The following is an 18,664-nucleotide window of genomic DNA, read 5'->3' as shown; positions in this document are numbered from 1 at the left end:
GAACACATACAGTAAGGGAGAAAAGTTTAAAAGAATGCTAAGAGAACAGCTTGGGGGAAATAAATAAAAAAAAATCCAATATCTAATATTTCAATTCTTCTTGAATGCAATTAAGTTACAAAATAGTGTAGAGCAGTGGTCCCCAACCACGAGGTTGCTGCATTAATTGCATTGTATACAGTTGTTAATATGTTACATTATGACCTCACTTTGACCTGGGTAAATATGATAGTATATCGACAGTAAAGTATTTCTTACGGGGTATTTAAAAAAAAACAAAAAAACTTATAAGTAAACCAGAGTCTAGACGTGGAATTAATATGTTTAATTGACCACAGAGCATCCAAGCGATAAGGGTAATTACTTTTGGAAGGGTTGGGCGATTAATACATTGACTAATTTTATTTTATTTGTCAGAATGATTTTTTTAAATCTTTTTTAGCAGCTTCCGGAGTTCAAAGCGCATTCACGCTGAGACACTGCTTTCACTAACAACATGGCTGCACAGTGGAGCTTGTTTCCAAAATCTTAGTGTTGCCAAATTGGCCAAAATCAGAAGAAAAAACCCCCCCCGTCCTTTTCACAATTATTGACGATATCAATTGTGCTCCTCCTGCATGTCCCAATTTGGCATCCATTGGTCCGTCCCACATTATTGAACAGTGCTGGAAGAGCTCCAGTTATTTCCAGCAAACACACACACAGACACACACACGCACAGACACACACACACGCACACAGAGTTTTCCTGGCAGCCCCCCTTTTTTTCAAGAAAAGATGCTGGTGGGAAGCACACCCACTAACACTTTATGAGTGTTTGTGGTTAAAAACAGAATACTGTTTTTTGTCCTTGTTGTTGTTGATTAAAAATGACATGAGGGTTTACTCCACAGCATAATAACAGCAGAGAGTTAATTGTGCCCCTTTTAAAACATCATTTTTAAAAATATTTTTTTGAAATTCGCTGGTGGAATCAATACAATGTGTAAGTAAAAGTGCAATGCCTCCAGTCAACAAACGTTTACTTTTGCTCCCATCTAGTGTTCCATTTGAGTATTGACACATGATACTTCACTTCTATCCGCTCTTCAAAGAAATATTAATTCCAGACATTGTGCTGATGAAATGTTAACATTAGTCAAAGCAGATCTTTGTGACTCTTGTGCTTAAGATCTTTATAAATAAATGTGACTTGACTTTGCACAAAGCCCTTCTCATTAATCAGCACCCAAGAGGTAGTTCTCTGTTTCAAAAAGGTTGATGACCCCTGCCCTATATTGTCCATAGCTGTGAGTGTGAATGCTTTGCTTTTCGACTTGCGATTTAAACTAAACTAATTACATGTAACAAGATTATGTGGTTTAATTACAAAATGTATGTAATTGTAATCCATTGTTAATTGAATGACTCAGTCAAGTAAATCATTACTTATTGAAGGAAACATCCGGGAGTCCTGTTGATGCATTAATTCAAAATTAAGAAAAGTAATCAAATGTAATTTGTTATATTACTTTGAGAAAGTAATTGAAACAGTTAAACAACTATTACATTTCCAACAGGGTAACTTGTAATTGTAATCAACTACATTTCCAAAGTAATCTTCCCAACAATGTAGTAAAATATACATTTCCTGTTTATTGTTATCATCTCATTTTCTCCTCTTTGCCATCATCATACCCTTCTGTGGTGGTATTACATAAAAAAGCCAAAGAAAACTCAAATTACTTTAAGAGTGATTCCAGTTTTGGTTGAATGTTCCACTGTAAGAACTACAGTATATACAGCAGTAAGCCTTTTTGCTGATACGACCTTTGCAAATCTCTGACCTGATCAACATTGCACAAATTTTCTCTCCCAAAGCCTCTTTGTCTTCTTTTTTTTCTCTCTCCAGTAAAGGCCAAGCCACCCTGAAGTTTCATTAATCCTCAACCGAAAGCAGCCACGCGGTAAGACCCTACATGGCTTAACTCATTTTAATATTCTCCATTGTATTTGTTCTTTAAATACACGTGAATGGCTTGCAGTTTTTGTCAAATTGGTCAACTGTTTTTTTTTCTATCGACTTTACACAGTGCATTTCCGCACCACTGGGGGTTCCGCCTGGAAGTCGGGACCACACGGCTTTTTGAACCCGAAGCAATGGAGACGTTTGTCTTTTTGTTTTCCTTTTCCGCCCTCGGCATTCTGTTCTGCATGAACGCCATTTCCGTGCTCCAAGCGTAAGTCAACTCATGACCTTTATTGATTTCCCGCCTGTGATTGGCACAAGGTGTTTTTTTTTATTGTCGAACAATCACCATTAAAGGTTACTACTGTTACTAAATATTCTTGCCAATATTTACAGTTTGAATTTTCACAGTTGAAAGCCGCAAAAAGTGGTACAATTTGGAGTTCAGGCCTCAAAAATCAATCCAAATTTGGAGTGGTTGTTTGTCTATATGTGCCCTGCGATTGGCTGGCGACCAGTTCAGGGTGTAACCCCGCCTCTCACCCAGAGTCAGCTGAGATAGGCGCCAGTACACCCATGACCCGAGTGAGGATATGCGGTTCGTAAAATGGATGGATGGATGATACTTAGGCAGTTATTCTTTTTTGTACCACTAAAAGGACCCAGCGTATCACTAGTACCACACTTTTAGAATCACTGCAATACATGAATATTATTCCAGCAATACTTATAAAATGCCACTTGGTGACAATATCAGTCAGTAAACACCTTATGGTTCTCTCTGTATTAGTGTCTGTCAGTCACCTTCAAAGGATCAGTAGTTTGTTTTGGTTTGACTTTATTATTATTTAATTAATTAATTCCTAAAGACATTAAGACACATTTCATGTAGCTGCAAGTGTAATTGCTAAAGACTCACATGCAAATGGCCAGAGAGGCTTGCCAACAAAAACGTTTCCTCTTTGCCGACCTCAAAGGAAGAGTAGTTTTACTTTATTTTAAATTAATTTAGTTTCAAAATGCACTGAAAAAAAAAAGAGTCCTTTGTATTTACTTAATATGAACATGTACATCGGTTGTACATGATTGAAAAGGAGTAAAGTGATGTAATTTACTCCGCTTCTGCTAAAAATTACATCATTTCACCACATTTAATTGTGTCCAGCGGATGTGCATGTTCAAATTAAGTAAATTCAAAGTGCTCTCTTTTTTTTTTTCAGTGTACTGTGGGGAACTTACTTTTACACTTGTACTACAGTTAAGAATGTTAAAATGTGACTTAAAACATTGCCTGTACATTTAATATAGGATTTATGATTAAGCTTGGAACTAATTAATTGGCTTTACATTATTTCCGATGGGAAGTCCATTCTCAGAATTGGATTGTGTTTGTAGTTTGAATGTTGCACAGTATTATGTGAAGGTACAGCAATACTTAGTGAAAGTATGTTTTACTTCCACTAGAGGACACTTTGAGATAAAAACTGAAGTTCTCTCTGGTCTGGAAGACCAGCTTTACATTAAGGGTAGGCAAAACCTTCGTGCTCACGAGCCACATTTGATTTTTAAAACCGATAGACAGATAGGCCAGATCATTTGTAAACGAGGTAAAATGTGGATGTAAAATAGTTGACTTTGATAATCAAATATTAATTGATTGTAATTAAAAAACATTAAACAATCAATTTAATTTAATCAATTAGCCTATTACTTCATTAAAAATATATACAAAAATAAATATACATGTAAAATAGCTTTTTAAACCACTATTTGTTTTGTATTATTTACAATTAAAAAATATTTATTGGGACAAATGAATAAAAAAGAATTACATAAATACATATTAATTACCAATTTCAGGGAAAACCTGCATAGTTCTTCATGCAACAACAATTACAGGACTGTCATAATGTGGCCCGAGGGCCATAAACGGTTCACCCTGTTCTTAAATAAATCCAGAACACCGAGCCTTTACATTATCCTGTAATAGTTGAGTTTGGTAACATTTGTTTCATTAATTTAGCTGCCCCCCCCCCCCCCCCCCCCCCCAAATTGGCTAATTAAAACGTACAGGGTGACCCAAAAATTACAATACACTTACTTTTTTTCTATTTCCTTTCAGGTATCATTTGAAAAGACCTGAGGCTATCACAATTAGGCTTTGGAGCTTTTGTAAGCATATTCTATTCCCTGGCTCATTGCTCACCTATAGACATCGGAGCAACATTGCAAAATTGCCGCCGTGCAAGAAGTTTTTCTGTCCCTGTCTGCAGTTCAGCACCAGTTTGAGAAGCTTTATGGCCATGACACAACTCCAACGCGTATTACAATTTATGCTATCCATGGCAAGTTTCTCAAAACAGGATTTGTTTTTTAACAAACCGCACAGTGGAAGGCCTGCTACTACCACCAATGATAAAGGCACTGCACTTCTAGTGCAGACATTGGTGCAAAGCCAAAAGTCTATCTGTATGGCTTTACTGGAACTCAGCATATACAAAGGTTCCATTCAGGGGATGTTTCGGAGAAGGATAAAGCTTTAAACACTTTACCTAGACCAACTTCAGATTGTTCAAAGGCCTAAAGTATAACATTCTATGCATTGTGGGCATAAATGTTCAGCTCTTCACAGTATTTGTAATGTTGTACCGGAAGATATTGTAGGGACCGATGCAGTTAGTCATAGCTTGGTAGGCTTCCTATCCCCCCCCCCCCCGACCCCCCTCAGCTGATTGATTAGGCCCTTTATAAATCAAGTGTGCTTTAACAAGCGGCACACAGCGTTATACTGTACTGTAGCAGCGTGTAGCAGGCACACATCAAAAGATGAATGCTGCAGAATTTAACGAGTTAGAGACTGTGGTGGATGTGAAAGTGCGACAAGGGTCAGCTCAATGTGAATCGGATGGTTTTTTTAGAGAACTTATATAATGGAAAAGTTAGACTTTTTCCTTGAACTTTTTCCTGCTCTCACTCAGCAACAACATTCCAACACTCATTTCATACATATTTCTGCTTTAGCTGTATTGTATTGAGAAGCCAGAATGGAGTCATAATTTCATTTTTCCTACATTTCAATAAGTCCAATTTCATCATAAAAAGCCAAAGAAACAACAAAACACTCTTGTGGAGTTAATCCTTTAGATGCTTAATTAGCTGTAGTTTTTCTATGAGGCAAAAGTCAACTATCCCAACAACATTCCACTCCTTTTTTGTTTAAATTATTGACATATTCCCACTTTTCCGATATTAAAACTACTTAATCAGTTTGTGAGCTTGTTCTGGCATGAAATAAAACCTCTCTCTTTTCCATTTTGTTTCCCATGTTACAGTACTGTATATGGCCCACAGGCAAGTTCCTCACCCCTGTTTTGCTGTGTTCTAATGATAAAGCATAAATGTTTTTGTTTCTACAGGCCATATGTGATCCTGGTGATTGGCATTGGCGTACTGATTCTGGTCTTCGTCTTCTACCTCCTCGTGACTCGTGGCAACCCACCCAAAGATGCCTTGTTCTTTGGTAATCTCGCTGGCGATTATTTCTTCCACATTATTTCTTGCTTCAATTGCAAATGCGTTTGACTGCAGAAGTTAATTAAATCCTGCGCAATGAGTTTGGGTCAAGCTCCGACGCCTGGAGGAGAAAAAAAAGACAAAAAAAAAACAAAAACAGAAAAAGTAAAGTATTTCCAACTTTCGCAACTTTGTGTGAAACCAACTAATTGCATTCTGTGTGATTTCAGCTGATAGGCTGAAAGCTGCTTACGCTCATCTGGCTCCAGCAGCTTAGCCCGACTGTTCTGTGACACGACTGACAAAACAATTTAGAGCAGGGGTGAGCAACGTTTTGTGCTCAAAGGCCACGTCATTTGTAGATGAGGTAAAAGACCAAAAAAAAAAAAAAAAGAATTAAAAATGTGTATCGAATAAAATAAAAACAAATATTGTGGTAAATGTAAAAGTTTTAAACATTAAGAAAAAATCTAATACAAATTAATATAATGTATACGAGAAAATGATTAAACATTTTATTTTGTCGTATTCTGAACTTTGTTGTACTTAACTTTGAAAATGAACCACCCCCATTACACTTTATGGACAAAAGTAGCAAAAGTGAAAATGTCAGAAAATATGGCTCATCATCTCTGTTTATCCCAGGGTGTTTGATGGGCTTTAGGTCAGGTTTTTTCTCTATATTTGTACTGACATTTCTAGCTCTTTCTAGAAATTAAAAAGGGCCGAAAGCGATGTTGTGTCAGAGCCTCCCAGTAATAATAGAGGCAAAGCCGAAACAGGTTCTCAGTTGTGATAGGGAGCCATAATCCCCATATCGTAGCTGTCTGATTGCCTGAGATAAACTGGTTTGCCACGAGGATTACGGTGACGGTTGTACACCCGGACGATGATATGTGCGTTTTTGTGTTGCAACCTGTATGACCCGAGGAGGATGTGTTACAGCACCAAAACACAATATCTCAGACTGACAATGACTCATGCAGTTGAGGCTCAGCTACTGTTTTATGCATATATACTGTATTCTGTTTCTAAATGATTTAAAACAAAAAACCTTTATAAAGGTACCCTTATTTGGATCGTGAAACATCATCATCATCTGTTGCCTGTCTGTCTATCTATCTAAATACCTAAGATCTATGCTCTTGCTCGCTTGTTGGAGAATTAAAGGTTCACTAGCTAGCTATTTAGATGATAAGGTAGAAGTCCTACGCTCTAGCTACTATTCAACTATCTTGAGATTAAAGTATTTAAAGGGTTATTTAGCCAGCTACATCCCAAGGTAGAGGTTTTATGATCTGGTTAATTATCGATCTTCCAAGTTAGTTAGCTAGTGAATTAGTTGTTAAGAGGGTTCGTCAGCTAGCTAGATGCTAAGGTACAACTTTGATGATCTATAATGGTTAGGTAACTAGCAAGCTAGAGAGTCAGAAAATGTACATATCTATCTATCTATCTGTTCATCCGCCTGCCTATCCATCCATCCATCCATCCATCCGGCATAGGTAAATGGCGGAACCCTATAGCAGGAAGCCGGGACAAAGCACCCATAAGAACTTGAAACATCTACAACGTCTTTTGTTTTACACAATATGTCTTTTAAGAGATACCAAAGATGACAACATCTGATGTTTAGACTTCATTCGTGTTTACATACTGTATCTCATATTTGTATAAATAAATTACACATATATGTAACTTTTGCACCAACCATAAAGAAAAACTAAATTTTACCAATTTCGGCTTCCAACAATCATGGCATCAACCCATAGTTATGCTCGTTATCCCAACTTTATCTGAAAACTTTTCAAGTCCAGAAAAACGCCCCGTGTCCATTGTATTTATAGACTATGGAGGAGTCGTACTTTTGATCTGCTTTGTGTGGAAGCTCTTCACCAACACGCACGCACGCACACACACACACACACAGCATTCCATTTTGGAATGCTGTAACATAAATTATGGAAAAAGTGAAGCTCTGTGAATAGTTTCTGGATGCACTGTAGATTATGTACAGTACATGACCTGATGACTGATGACACCATAATATCCACAGTAACGCGTCATTATCTAGCAACCCTCTAGGTTCTGTATTCCAACTTTTTGAGGACAGTGCTTATTCATATTCCATCAATTGCCAGTCATTCCAGATTTGTCCCTAGCTCTTTCAAGAGTAGCAGAGTAGACTTTTTGTGTAACGCATTGTAAAGTGGGGAAAGTGCAACCCATTTGTCATGTTGTGACACGTTGGGAAATTGCTTTCATGCAGAGGGAGGCATTACGCTTATTCTAGGCCACGGAATGAAACCGACGGTTGGCTCCTATTCTGGGGAAGAAAAAAAAAGGAATCTGTTCATAAAAGATTATTTAACGGCCTTTCTTTCAACTTGCTCCATATGGGACTAAAGAAGAACCCTGTGGCCTTTCGGCTGAGGCGAGCTTCTTAGAATGTTTTGTTTACCGCACTCCTGATGCAAACACGCCTCCAACCCTGTCTCTGCACTCAAGGCTTAATTTATAATGAACACCTTTGTATCATGCATTCATTAGCCTCTCGGAGATGATGACTAGCCGCAAGGATCGTGGTTCAACATACAGTACAATAAAACGCCTTTGAGCTCGTAAAATGTGTATGAACAGCAGCACAGTCGTCTAATGGTTAGAACGCCTGCTTCCCAGTTCAGAGGTTGCAGGTTTGAATCTCGCCTCAGGCCTTCTTGTTTGGAGTTCACATGTTCTCCTGTCCTTGCATTTGTTATGTCCGGGTACTGTGTCTTCATCCCACATGCATGTTTTTTTAGAATGTGGGCGGAAGTAGGTCTGGTGTTACTTACAGTATAAAGTATGTGTTGGACAAATGCTTTCAACACAACAAGGCGGGACAAGTGAGTGTCAGGTGTTAACGTTATGGCTAGGACACTACCTCAGAAGGTGAAAGGTTAATAGAACAACAACAAAAAAGTGGTAGTGATAGTGTCATGAACGGAACAGAGGATAGGACCCAAAAATGCACAACTCCAAAACAAATGGACAGTTTAAAAAAAGAGAGGTTTAATATACAGGCAGAGGTCGGTACACAGGCAGGCAATCCAAAAAAGGCAACAGTATCCAAAAACGTGAGGCAAAAAGGCGAGGTCGATAATCGGAACAGGGTCTCACTTACTGTGAGTCTGTAACGTGGAAACAAGGAATGCTGGAACGCAACGACAACATACAACGAACTGACGACGAGAAAGAATGAGACACGAGGTTAAATGCAAGGGGTAATTAGGGTGAACGAGGCACAGGTGGTGAAGATGCTTTCAGGAGCAGATGTCTACGAGACGGGGGGAACAACAACCGGAACACACACCAATGACAAATAGAGGCGAAAGCAGTATAGTAGTAACTTACTGGGAGAAACAAAAACCACAAACACATCCAACAGAGCAGAATCCCAAAAATGTAGTGAGACAGAATGCACCACATCAAATGCGATTGTAATGGCTCATACTGCACGAGGAGACTTTTACCATCTTTTGCAGTTTTCGCGGAATTTTCCTTCACGTGTGTCATCGACCTGACCAGCGCCTTGGAGTACGATGGAATCATCTCCGGCTTTATGGAGTTCTATCGTAAGACGGTAGGTCTCTCTGGTGTCTTCATGACACAAAGAACACAGATAAATACAAAAATACAAAAAATAAATACAATCGATAATATGTGCCCCTACGTGTGCATTGCAGGGCGAGCCTTACCTGGGCACGGCCTACGCCATCATGATGTGCTACTGGGATGGAATAGCTCATTTTATCATGTACCTCATAATGATCGGGAAGATCATGGACAGGTGGGTGTCACGTGGGAGTGGAAATGGTGTCACACAAACACCTTCCTGTTGTGGGAATTAAACTTCAAATTGTGTTGAAAAATATGTTGTGTATCCATTTTGGCAGCACGTGGACGAATGGTTAGCACATCTGCCTCACACATCTAAGGTTCAGGATTCGAATCTCCGGCCTTCCTGTGTGGAGTTCGCATGTCCTCCCCATGCTTGTATGGGTTTTCTGCAGATACTGGGCTTCGTCCAACATTCCCAAAACAATGCATGTTAGGTTAATTGAAGACGCTAAACTTTCCATAGGTGCAAATTTGAGTGTGAATGCTTGTTCGTCTATATGTGCCCTGTGATGGCTGACAATCAGTCCGGGGTGTACCACTCCAGCTCCAGATGATTTGGGATACGAGTGTTGTGAGTTAGAAGCATGGGCACGAAACAGAATAAACTTGTATCTCAAGGCACCACTGAATATAGTTAACGTTTTATTTTCATGGAGTGTCCTGTAAGTGGCATCACCTGTTGTCATGGTCTGTGTTTTGGTTTGGGTTGTGTTTAGTTTTGTTCCATGTTTTGCTGTGTTCCATGTTTGTCGTCTGCTCATTAGGTTGTTGTGTCCACCTGTTCTCGTCTACTTTGTGTCGACCAATCAGCTCTCTCCAGCCACTCGTGTCTTGTCCAGGTGTTCCTCGTTGTCTCGTCAATTTGTTTGTATTTAGTTCCCTGGTTTCTTTCAGTTCTTGTCGGTTCATTGTCGTTGTCACGTCTTTGCCATGTCATAGTTGCCAGTTTTCGTTGTCACATGTCTTGCCATGTCATAGTCGCTAGTTGTTTTTATCATTGTGATTAAATATTATTCTTTTGAGATTCCCGCACTCCTGCCTTGCCTCCCTGCTTCCCTGCAATTGGGTCCACCATGTTCTTGCCTTGCGTTCCTCTCCTTCGCCCTAACCACGTACGTGACACCTGTCTTGTGTGTGGTCTCTCAGAAAAGGGTACCGCACACTGGGCCTGTTCTGGGCCGGCTCCCTGTGCGCCAACATGAGCGTGTTCATCACTGGCATTGTGGCAGGTGAGCTTCAGCCCGCACTCCCTAAATGACACATCTTTGGTCAGACCAGACATCCCCACTGTCATGTACCGTCAACATCTTTGTTATCTCCTGGCAGGGAAATATGGCGCAGAGATCCGTCCGGCCTTCTGGCTCAACTTCCTCTTCCTGCTGATGCCTGCGTGGGCAGCGGTCACACTGTTCACTCGGCCCAAGGACAGGCCGCTGATTGGTGGATATAATGTCAGTGAGGGGAAGTGACGGCTCCTGAGAACTGTCACCCGTAGTGAGTCGTGCCACTTTGCATCCATCTGTAGGCTCAGCACGCTCAGAGCATGAAGCTCATCTGGCGTCCAATGGATCTAATGCTGGTGTTTCTCCTGCTGGCTGCCATGGCCTTCACTGTCCTCCGAGGCCTGGTGAGAGAAGTGGCAAAAGTACTCACACTCTGTACTTAGAGAAAAGTACAAAAACCTCTGTAAAAGACTGTGATAAAAGTAGAGGTATAGCTTCAACTCCTGTATTTAAGTAAAATGTACATACTCTGAAATGGTCTCAAGTAAAAAAGTAAAGAGTAAAAATTAAGTTTTAGTGTCAATTACAGTAAACCCCAGCATATTCAATATTTTTTTAATTAAAAATTTTAATTTTGGGAACCTGTTTTTCATTACCTGCTGTTATTACTTTGGCACCATTTAGTGGCATCTTGGTGTAAAGGAACGAAGTTGAAGTGAGTTGAGGAATTTCATTTGGCTATAAGTAATGCTTTGCTACCATCTTGTGGCCTTTATAGGCAATTACAACCCTTATTGGGGGGGGGGGGGGCATCAATTGCTCACGGATTTTCCTGAATCGAGAAGAGTGAGAACTCTCCCTATCCCCTGCGAATAGCAAAAGTTCACACTGTATATACAACACACGTTTTGATATTTGGCACAAATCTGCACACAAAATAGTTTCCCTCTTTTATTAACTTGCATTATGCTCATACTGAGGAGAATAAAACAAATAATCATTGGACACGCTATCAAAACAAGTTCTCATAGCTTAGCTAACATTGTGAACTGATTAAAAAAAAAAAAAAGCTAAAATAGCTCATGATAATCACTCCAAAAACACCTTAAATTTGTTTTTTGAGATTGTGACACAATGCATTCACCTCAAAACACTCTTTTAGTCGACAGCATCAAACAGTTCTCCTAAATAAGGCCATGGGGGCGGAATATTTTGCTTTTGCTAGTGAATCTGCTGCATCACTATCATTAATGCTCCCTGGGTCACGTTCCTCCATGTCGCTGCTGTTCCTGTTATTTCCCACCTTCCCAGTCCCCAATATAGCAATAATAATAATAATAATAATAATAAAAAACAGTGTACCTTGTTCCAGAATAATAAAAAAAAGGTACAGTCCTATCATGTTCATCATTCTCTTGCTAACAAACATGGACCAACAAAAGCAAATATGGCACTCCACATTTTAACTTACGCTGTTTCCCGCCTACCAGAAAGTGGTCTGCTAACTGATAAACGATTCAGCACTCTACGATTTTTCTTTTGTGCCTTTCGTTTATGCATTCGTTTCTATTGTTCTCCCCCTCCACTGTAGGTGGCGCTAGACTCCCCACTTGCAGCGTGTTCCTTCTACGTGAAGCACTACGAGCCCTACTTGCGGGATCCGGTGGGGTATCCCAGGGTGATGGTGAGTTGTTCTATTTACTCAACTAAATTCCATGATTAATGGCTATTTGAACACAAACAGTGCAGCAACATATGTAGGCAGAAAATATAACAATCATCACAGGCATATTCTTTATCCTCTCTGAAAATAATGACAATAACTGCAGCTTACTGATGTTGATATATGTAAATATCCATTTGGCTGTATTATACTCCTCCCAGGTGGCCAAGGCGCGCACACCAGAAGGAGAAGCACAATATCCATTGAATTGTAGCAAAAATGTTTGATTCTATACATTCTATTTAATCATGTAATCTTATATGTTTTAATAACATTTGAAAGAGTGATATTTTTCCTATTAAAAAACATGTTACGAAACCTATTTTTTTTTGGGGGGGGGGGGGGACTGGAATGGATTAATGGCATTTCAATTCATTTGAATTGGGAAAGAGGATTTGAGATACAAGTGTTTTGAGCTACGAACATGTTCATGGAACGAATTTAATTCGTCTCTCAAGGCACCGCTGTATTCTTGTTCTGTGTCAGCAACACACAGTAGGAGAGCACGATTGCATGAATATACCCCATAATGTACTTTTTCATACACAAGTGCCCTTATCTGTTTTCCGCTCCATTGATTTAAAAAAGCCCTTTTATCATTACGTATACAATTCACGCATCTGTGTATGCACTGGGTCTTTGCTTTGTTTCACACAGATAAGCCTTTATTTATGCGACCCTCTACCCTTTTGATTTCTTCGCAGTGACCCGTTGTGCTTGTGTGCGTGTGTGACAAAAGGTTATCGAAATTGTTTGTCCACACACACGATAGCGAGTCATTGATCAGATGCTGCATACGCATGCTGAGAGCTTGATAAGCCAATGCTTCACACAGAAGCCCCCCCAGCATCACAGCGGGGCGGGGAAAGAAGTATGTGCGGCGCACGTACGTGTAGCTGCAAAGGAGTCAAACACAAGCTGTTTTGTGACGCTGGTTGAATTCTACGTTGATCGATTTTCAAAAGATTCTTTTGTCGAGTTGAAAGCAAAAATTTGAGTTAGGAGCGCTAGATGGTAGCAGCGAAATTCACAAGCAGCATATCCAACAATACTCACAGACATACATTCTTTATCCTCTGCAAAGCCCGAATTATATTACTGCAGTTTAGGTGTGACCAAAGGTCATCTGTGTTATATCATCACATCTACATGTATGCATTATACTGCCCCCTGATGGCAAAGGTGCACACACATACCAGGACACATACAGTATAAGGACCATGCCAGAAGGAGGGCATGAAATCATGATGCACAAACTTTATTAAATAAAATAATACTACTTTTCTTATTGAAAAGACATTACAAAAATGGAACCGATGACATTTTCATTCATTTCAATGAGGAAAAATGATTTGCGAGACAAGTGTTTTTGAAGTGAATTAATTTGTTTCGGGCTCAAACTCTCACCCTCATAAAACCTTTATCAACTGTACACGTCACATTTGCACAGTCCTAACTGTAATGCAAGAGAATTTAATGACGATACAATAAAACTACAAAAAAATCTACTCACTCATTTTTTTCTGTGTGATCTGAAAATGTTACTTTCATCATGTTTTTAAAATCAGATTTTCGCTATTATCCCTGTTTGCTTTCATAGATGCTGCACATGCTCTTCTACGGCCTACCGCTGCTGGCAGCATTTGTTTACGGTCTCCTCAAGCCAGGCTGCACGTGGATGCCTGACTGGACTGTGTTTTATTCAGGAGCAATGATCCAGGTACTACTACACACGCAGTAAGGTCACCCTGATGAAGTGAACTGAGCTGTACCTTCTGTTGGTTTCTCTCCACAGTGCCAGTGGGCTCACATCGGGGGGTACATACACCCTCACACAAAGGCCCCATTTCGTATCCCGAGCGATGTGTTCTGGCCCGTGCTGGCAGCCAATCTGCTGTATGCCGTCACCCCCCTCCTGGTGGTTTTGCGTGTGCGCAGTAACCCTTATTTCTTCCTGAGGGTCGCCCCCTTCCCCGGGCAAACCGGCCTGCCGAATAGCGAGGAAAAAGATACCAAGTACAAAAACAAATAACTCAAATATGGGACAGCTTGACTTGAATACCAAAATAAATAACCTACGTATCTCATGACTTGGCTTTAATAAATGCTTTATTTTATATTATTGTGTCAGCTAACTACAAATCAATTACTTATCTAGCTAACTAACAAACTACCTAACTAAACTGCTAGGTCACAGTTTTGTGTTAGACGTGAATAGCAATAGGCAAATAGTTAAGGGTTTTATAGGATTTTGGGGTGGCCCGCAGTCCTGTATCCCACGAGAATAGATTTTCAATTGCACTGAGCAGCAGCTGAATAGCATCTCCACATTCAGAACCAAAATAAGAGCAATCTGTAGTAAGCTGACACATTTTAAAGCACTGACTCACAGGTTCAATAATGTGATGTTTACAAATTGAAAGTTGACACAAAGCAGAAAGTGGAGGAAACCATCTTTTGTTTCTGAAATGGAATTAAGTTTAATCACCGTGATGGAGAAACTTTATTACTATTTTTGTCTTCGCATATCGAGGAAAGCTCTAGAGTGGTGTCAGTGGTGTCCAAACTATCTGCGGCCCTACACATAGATCCTTCGTCACAGTTTAACAAAAAACTTTTACATGCAAAACACGAAGAAATATTATTTTTGTTGTTTTTATTTTAAGCAAAAGACTAAAAAAATTTGAACTTTTTTGTTGGACAGCGATGACTTGCACGAACCTTGATACGCATCACAATACCAACCAATGGCTTGCTACAAAAGAGGCCATTTCCCCCTCAGTTGTGCCTTTTGTCTCATCCAGTGTGTGTGCACATTTCATCCTTTCCTTTAGATTTCCTCTCCTCGCCCCACTCTTTGTGTGGGCGGCTTGCTTAATGATTTCATCATCGCCTTTTGAAAAATGCATCAAACGAGCGACAGTGGATCTCTGGATGTCTTTGTTTGTGCAAACAAACAAACACGCTCAATTGACCAGCAAGCGGAGAGGAAAATGTTACATTTGTGTGTTTGAGCCTTTCACACTGTGAGCACTTCGGATTGTCGGTATGAAAGGCATTAGGCTGAAGAAAGAGAAGATTATGACCACAACCTAAAATGAGATTGACAAAGCTTTTTTTTTTTTTTTTTTCATAAGGACGACACTGTGCCTCAAGTTCCACAGTTCTTAAGAGTGATAAAAGAAATTTCAATTGAACGAGGCCTTTCAAAACAAATCCATCCTGGACTTTCACATTAATATTACAAAATGGAACAGGTGGCGGTGCATGATTGCTGGAGGCCATCTCATTTGTTGGATGCAGAAAGGGAACATGGCCAGGCTGATGACTAAGTGGGAGAGAAACCAAAATAAACTATTTGCATAGCCCAAACTTCCCACACCAAACTCATAGCACTTAACCAAACCCCTACCACTCAGCCTAACCCTAACCTCAACCACTAACGCTAAACACTACCCCTACACCCAAACATAACCCTACCATAAGCAAACTCCACCTAATCCATACCCACTAACCCGTACCACTCCCTAAACCCAATTTAGACCCCAAATCCTTAACCACTAACCTTAACTAATTCACTGCCAGCGGTTTCCAAAGCAGAGTGCTCCATATTGCCAGCCATTTTAGAGCATTTTGACTGATCCTTCAAGACACACAGAATATTGTGTTCTGTGACAATATAAGCACTTAACCTACCAAAAGATAGACTCTCTTCTTTCACCAGAAAAAAGTTTTTGTAGCTTTTTCCATTCTTTCGTAATCAGCAGTAGAACATGGGATGTTTTCACCAAAATGTAGAGAAAACATGCTCTTTACGAAAAGAAACATCAAGCAGAACAGTGACTATAATATTTTTTTAATTTAGTGACACCTCAAACTATAAAAAAAAAAAAAAAAAACACAAGACTGAAAAGAGCTTTTGATGGCAAAAAAACATTTTATATCCAGATATACAACTAAGAAACGTGTTGTGAGCGCCGCTGACTCATTACATGACTCGTGTGACTTTTTTTGACATGCTGTTTGCCATTGGCTCCGTGAGCTGCAACATCTTTTCTCACAGTGGTGATACACACTTTCTACTAACTGCCTTGACAAATAATCTGTTACATATACATGCTCTGTTCAAGTGTCAGGCACCAAAACTTGGGCGACTTCCAACGTGTAGGCATTTCTCTCCCTAATTGATGTTGCGAGTCGACATTCACTCCCCCAATCTTTTTTGCTGATCTCAAATCCATTGACGAATATATCCGCTGGTGGTAGTAAATGGTTGGATTCCGGTTAAGGAATATAAACATCCAGGGTAGTGAATGAGTTCACTACTATCATGACAACTAAACCACCACTAACCCTAACCCAAACCTTAAAAGCCTAACCTATGGGTTAATATAATTCACACCAAACCATAACCCTGGCCTTACCACTAACAAACCCGAATCCTAACCCTTACCACTAAACTTAACTTAACACCAACCATAAGCCTAACCAGTAACCACTAACCCAAACCCCTTATAATCATAACCCTAATCCTTCTGGTTCCTCTTCTTGAAAAGATTGATTTGAGAATGATTATCTTTTTAAAATGCTCTCACTGATCAACACGTTCTATGATGTAATTTACCTCAGTCGAGTCTTTTACCTTAGTTTACTGCAGTTATCTTTTTTGGCCTATCAAACAGAACAACAGCATGACGTCTTAATCATGCACACATCACAAATGCTGTCCTTGTATCAGTTGAAGTAGTTGAAGAACCCCTCAGTTCAGGAGTTAAGTGGTGCACGGTCCACCCTGCATTATTCCAGAAGTGAAAGCCATGACAGTAAGTGGAAGCCTGCACTTCTATGCCGCATGCGAACCACAGGGTTGGCCACTCGACTACCTTAATGATGCAGCACGCCCGTTCATTGACTGCAACGTGCATGTCAAGTAGTTAGTGTTAGGTAAATCGGCTCCTCTAAGGACCCGTCTTTGGATTCAGCAGCTAATGCGCACGTAAACAGTGCAGACCTCCAGCAGTGCTCCGCCACACCGGACACACTTAGCTCCTGAATGTTGTTGTTATGATGATTCTGACCCGGAGTCAAGTGATGCATCAATTTACATTGGAGGCTTATCTCCCCTGCCATCCATCATAAAGTAAACACCAACGTGAGAGCGTGCGGCTGCACTCATATCCAGGGAGCGTCTAGTATTGATTTGCATTTTTATACACAATGGCACTAAACGTGAAATGTGTTTCGAGCGCTTATTGATCGCAGATAACTCATTTCAAATCTATTGGAGGGAATTTTCATAATCATTCTCATAAGATGCAAAGTGAGGTATTTTTTTTTATCCATCTGTCTGGCTGGAATTAGCATTAAAACACAAAGCGATGGATTATTTAGCCAGTTGGGGGCAGCATTGCATGAACATTTCTTGAATAAGACAAAGTGGAACCTTAGTTTACAAATCTATTCATTCGCTAACCCTTAATGTGATGTTTTCCATTGAAATCAATGGAAGCGTTATTAATCCATTCCAGCTAGAACAAAATTATATCCACCTTGTTTTTGTCGTTTTTCCCAAAATAAATACAGTAGAATATAGAAATAAATAACATGATGTGTTCGCTAGAAAATCACTGTGGAATGTCTTAGCCTTGTCGCATGTTTTTGTACCTTTCGGCTTGTCCCAACAGGGGTTGCCACAGGAATAAGGTATGCTTTGTGAATTGCATTGAATTGTGTGATGTGGCTGCCATTTTGGGCTAGCGGTATCCAATCTAAATACAGCGGTGCTAGTCATGGAAGTGAAAGACAATATTGTAAAATGAAGGAAAGGGGATTTACAGGGAAACATGAGACCACAAAGCCTTATTAACGCTATCACCAGTGAGCTCTTGTGCCGTGGCTGAATGTGTGGTTAACACTCTCTGGATGGGAGCGGTGCTAGCCAGCCTACGCTAGGCAGCCGACGCTAGCCAGCCGACCCGACGCTAGCTAGCGGCTCCCCCTACACCAAAGGGCGAACCGTGGAGGGAGGCTCCCGACTTCGCCTCCCCAGCTGCACCCACCGAGGAGCAGTTCATCTTTTTTAAACTTTTCTTTTTGTTTCTGTACACCTGTGTTAAGTCTCTTTTGTTGCCGAGAAAAGTGCAATACAAATTGGATTGATTACATAATACAGATGGTAGATTTCGCTAAAACAAATTGCACGATGAAATCATAAACATGAACACCATTGTCATGTTAAGCTTTTATTTACAGCTGTTTTTTCCCAACAGTAATACTTTTAACTATCCTAATACCGCTATTGGTCTAAATTGTTTTGAAGCAATACTGAGTACTAATTTAGCGCAAAAAAACAAACATACTCACAATTTGTGACACATGGAGCTAATAATTACGTGCCTCGAGAAAAAGCTATATATATTGAGCCCTCCGTGGCCGTGCCAAGACTGTTCGTAAGCCGAAAATAGTACATGAAGCAAGCAAATTTGTCTTAAAAGATTTAGCTCGTAAACCAGGTCATTCGTAAACCGAAGTTCCACTATAAATCTTGATGTGTTCATTCTTTTCCTGGCCATGTGTGCAGTTAGATGCAACACATTT

The 18,664-nt window shown here is 40.0% G+C and overlaps 1 protein-coding gene across 2 annotated transcripts; it reads left to right on the top strand.

The window, feature by feature from the left end:
* The first annotated feature begins 1,891 nt into the window (after positions 1–1,891).
* Positions 1,892–14,154, top strand: tm6sf2b (transmembrane 6 superfamily member 2b). 2 transcript variants are annotated; one of them, XM_061778339.1, is made up of 11 exons: positions 1,892–1,946; positions 2,073–2,219; positions 5,365–5,468; positions 8,986–9,083; positions 9,187–9,290; positions 10,268–10,350; positions 10,448–10,572; positions 10,647–10,748; positions 11,936–12,028; positions 13,668–13,787; positions 13,863–14,154. In XM_061778339.1, exons 2-11 carry the CDS (start codon positions 2,140–2,142, stop codon positions 14,097–14,099), a joined length of 1,146 nt encoding a protein of 381 aa, XP_061634323.1. In that variant the 5' UTR covers positions 1,892–1,946; positions 2,073–2,139; the 3' UTR covers positions 14,100–14,154. The 2 variants fall into 2 exon arrangements, with proteins under 2 accessions (XP_061634323.1, XP_061634324.1); XM_061778340.1 differs by lacking the exons at positions 1,892–1,946; positions 2,073–2,219; positions 5,365–5,468 and adding an exon at positions 8,579–8,905.
* Positions 14,155–18,664: the final 4,510 nt, after the last annotated feature.

The sequence above is a fragment of the Phyllopteryx taeniolatus genome, chromosome 7 (genome assembly GCF_024500385.1).
Source record: "Phyllopteryx taeniolatus isolate TA_2022b chromosome 7, UOR_Ptae_1.2, whole genome shotgun sequence".
Lineage (NCBI taxonomy): Eukaryota > Metazoa > Chordata > Actinopteri > Syngnathiformes > Syngnathidae > Phyllopteryx > Phyllopteryx taeniolatus.
Note: the sequence above shows the minus strand (reverse complement) of the source record. Positions and strands in the feature narration are given on the sequence as shown.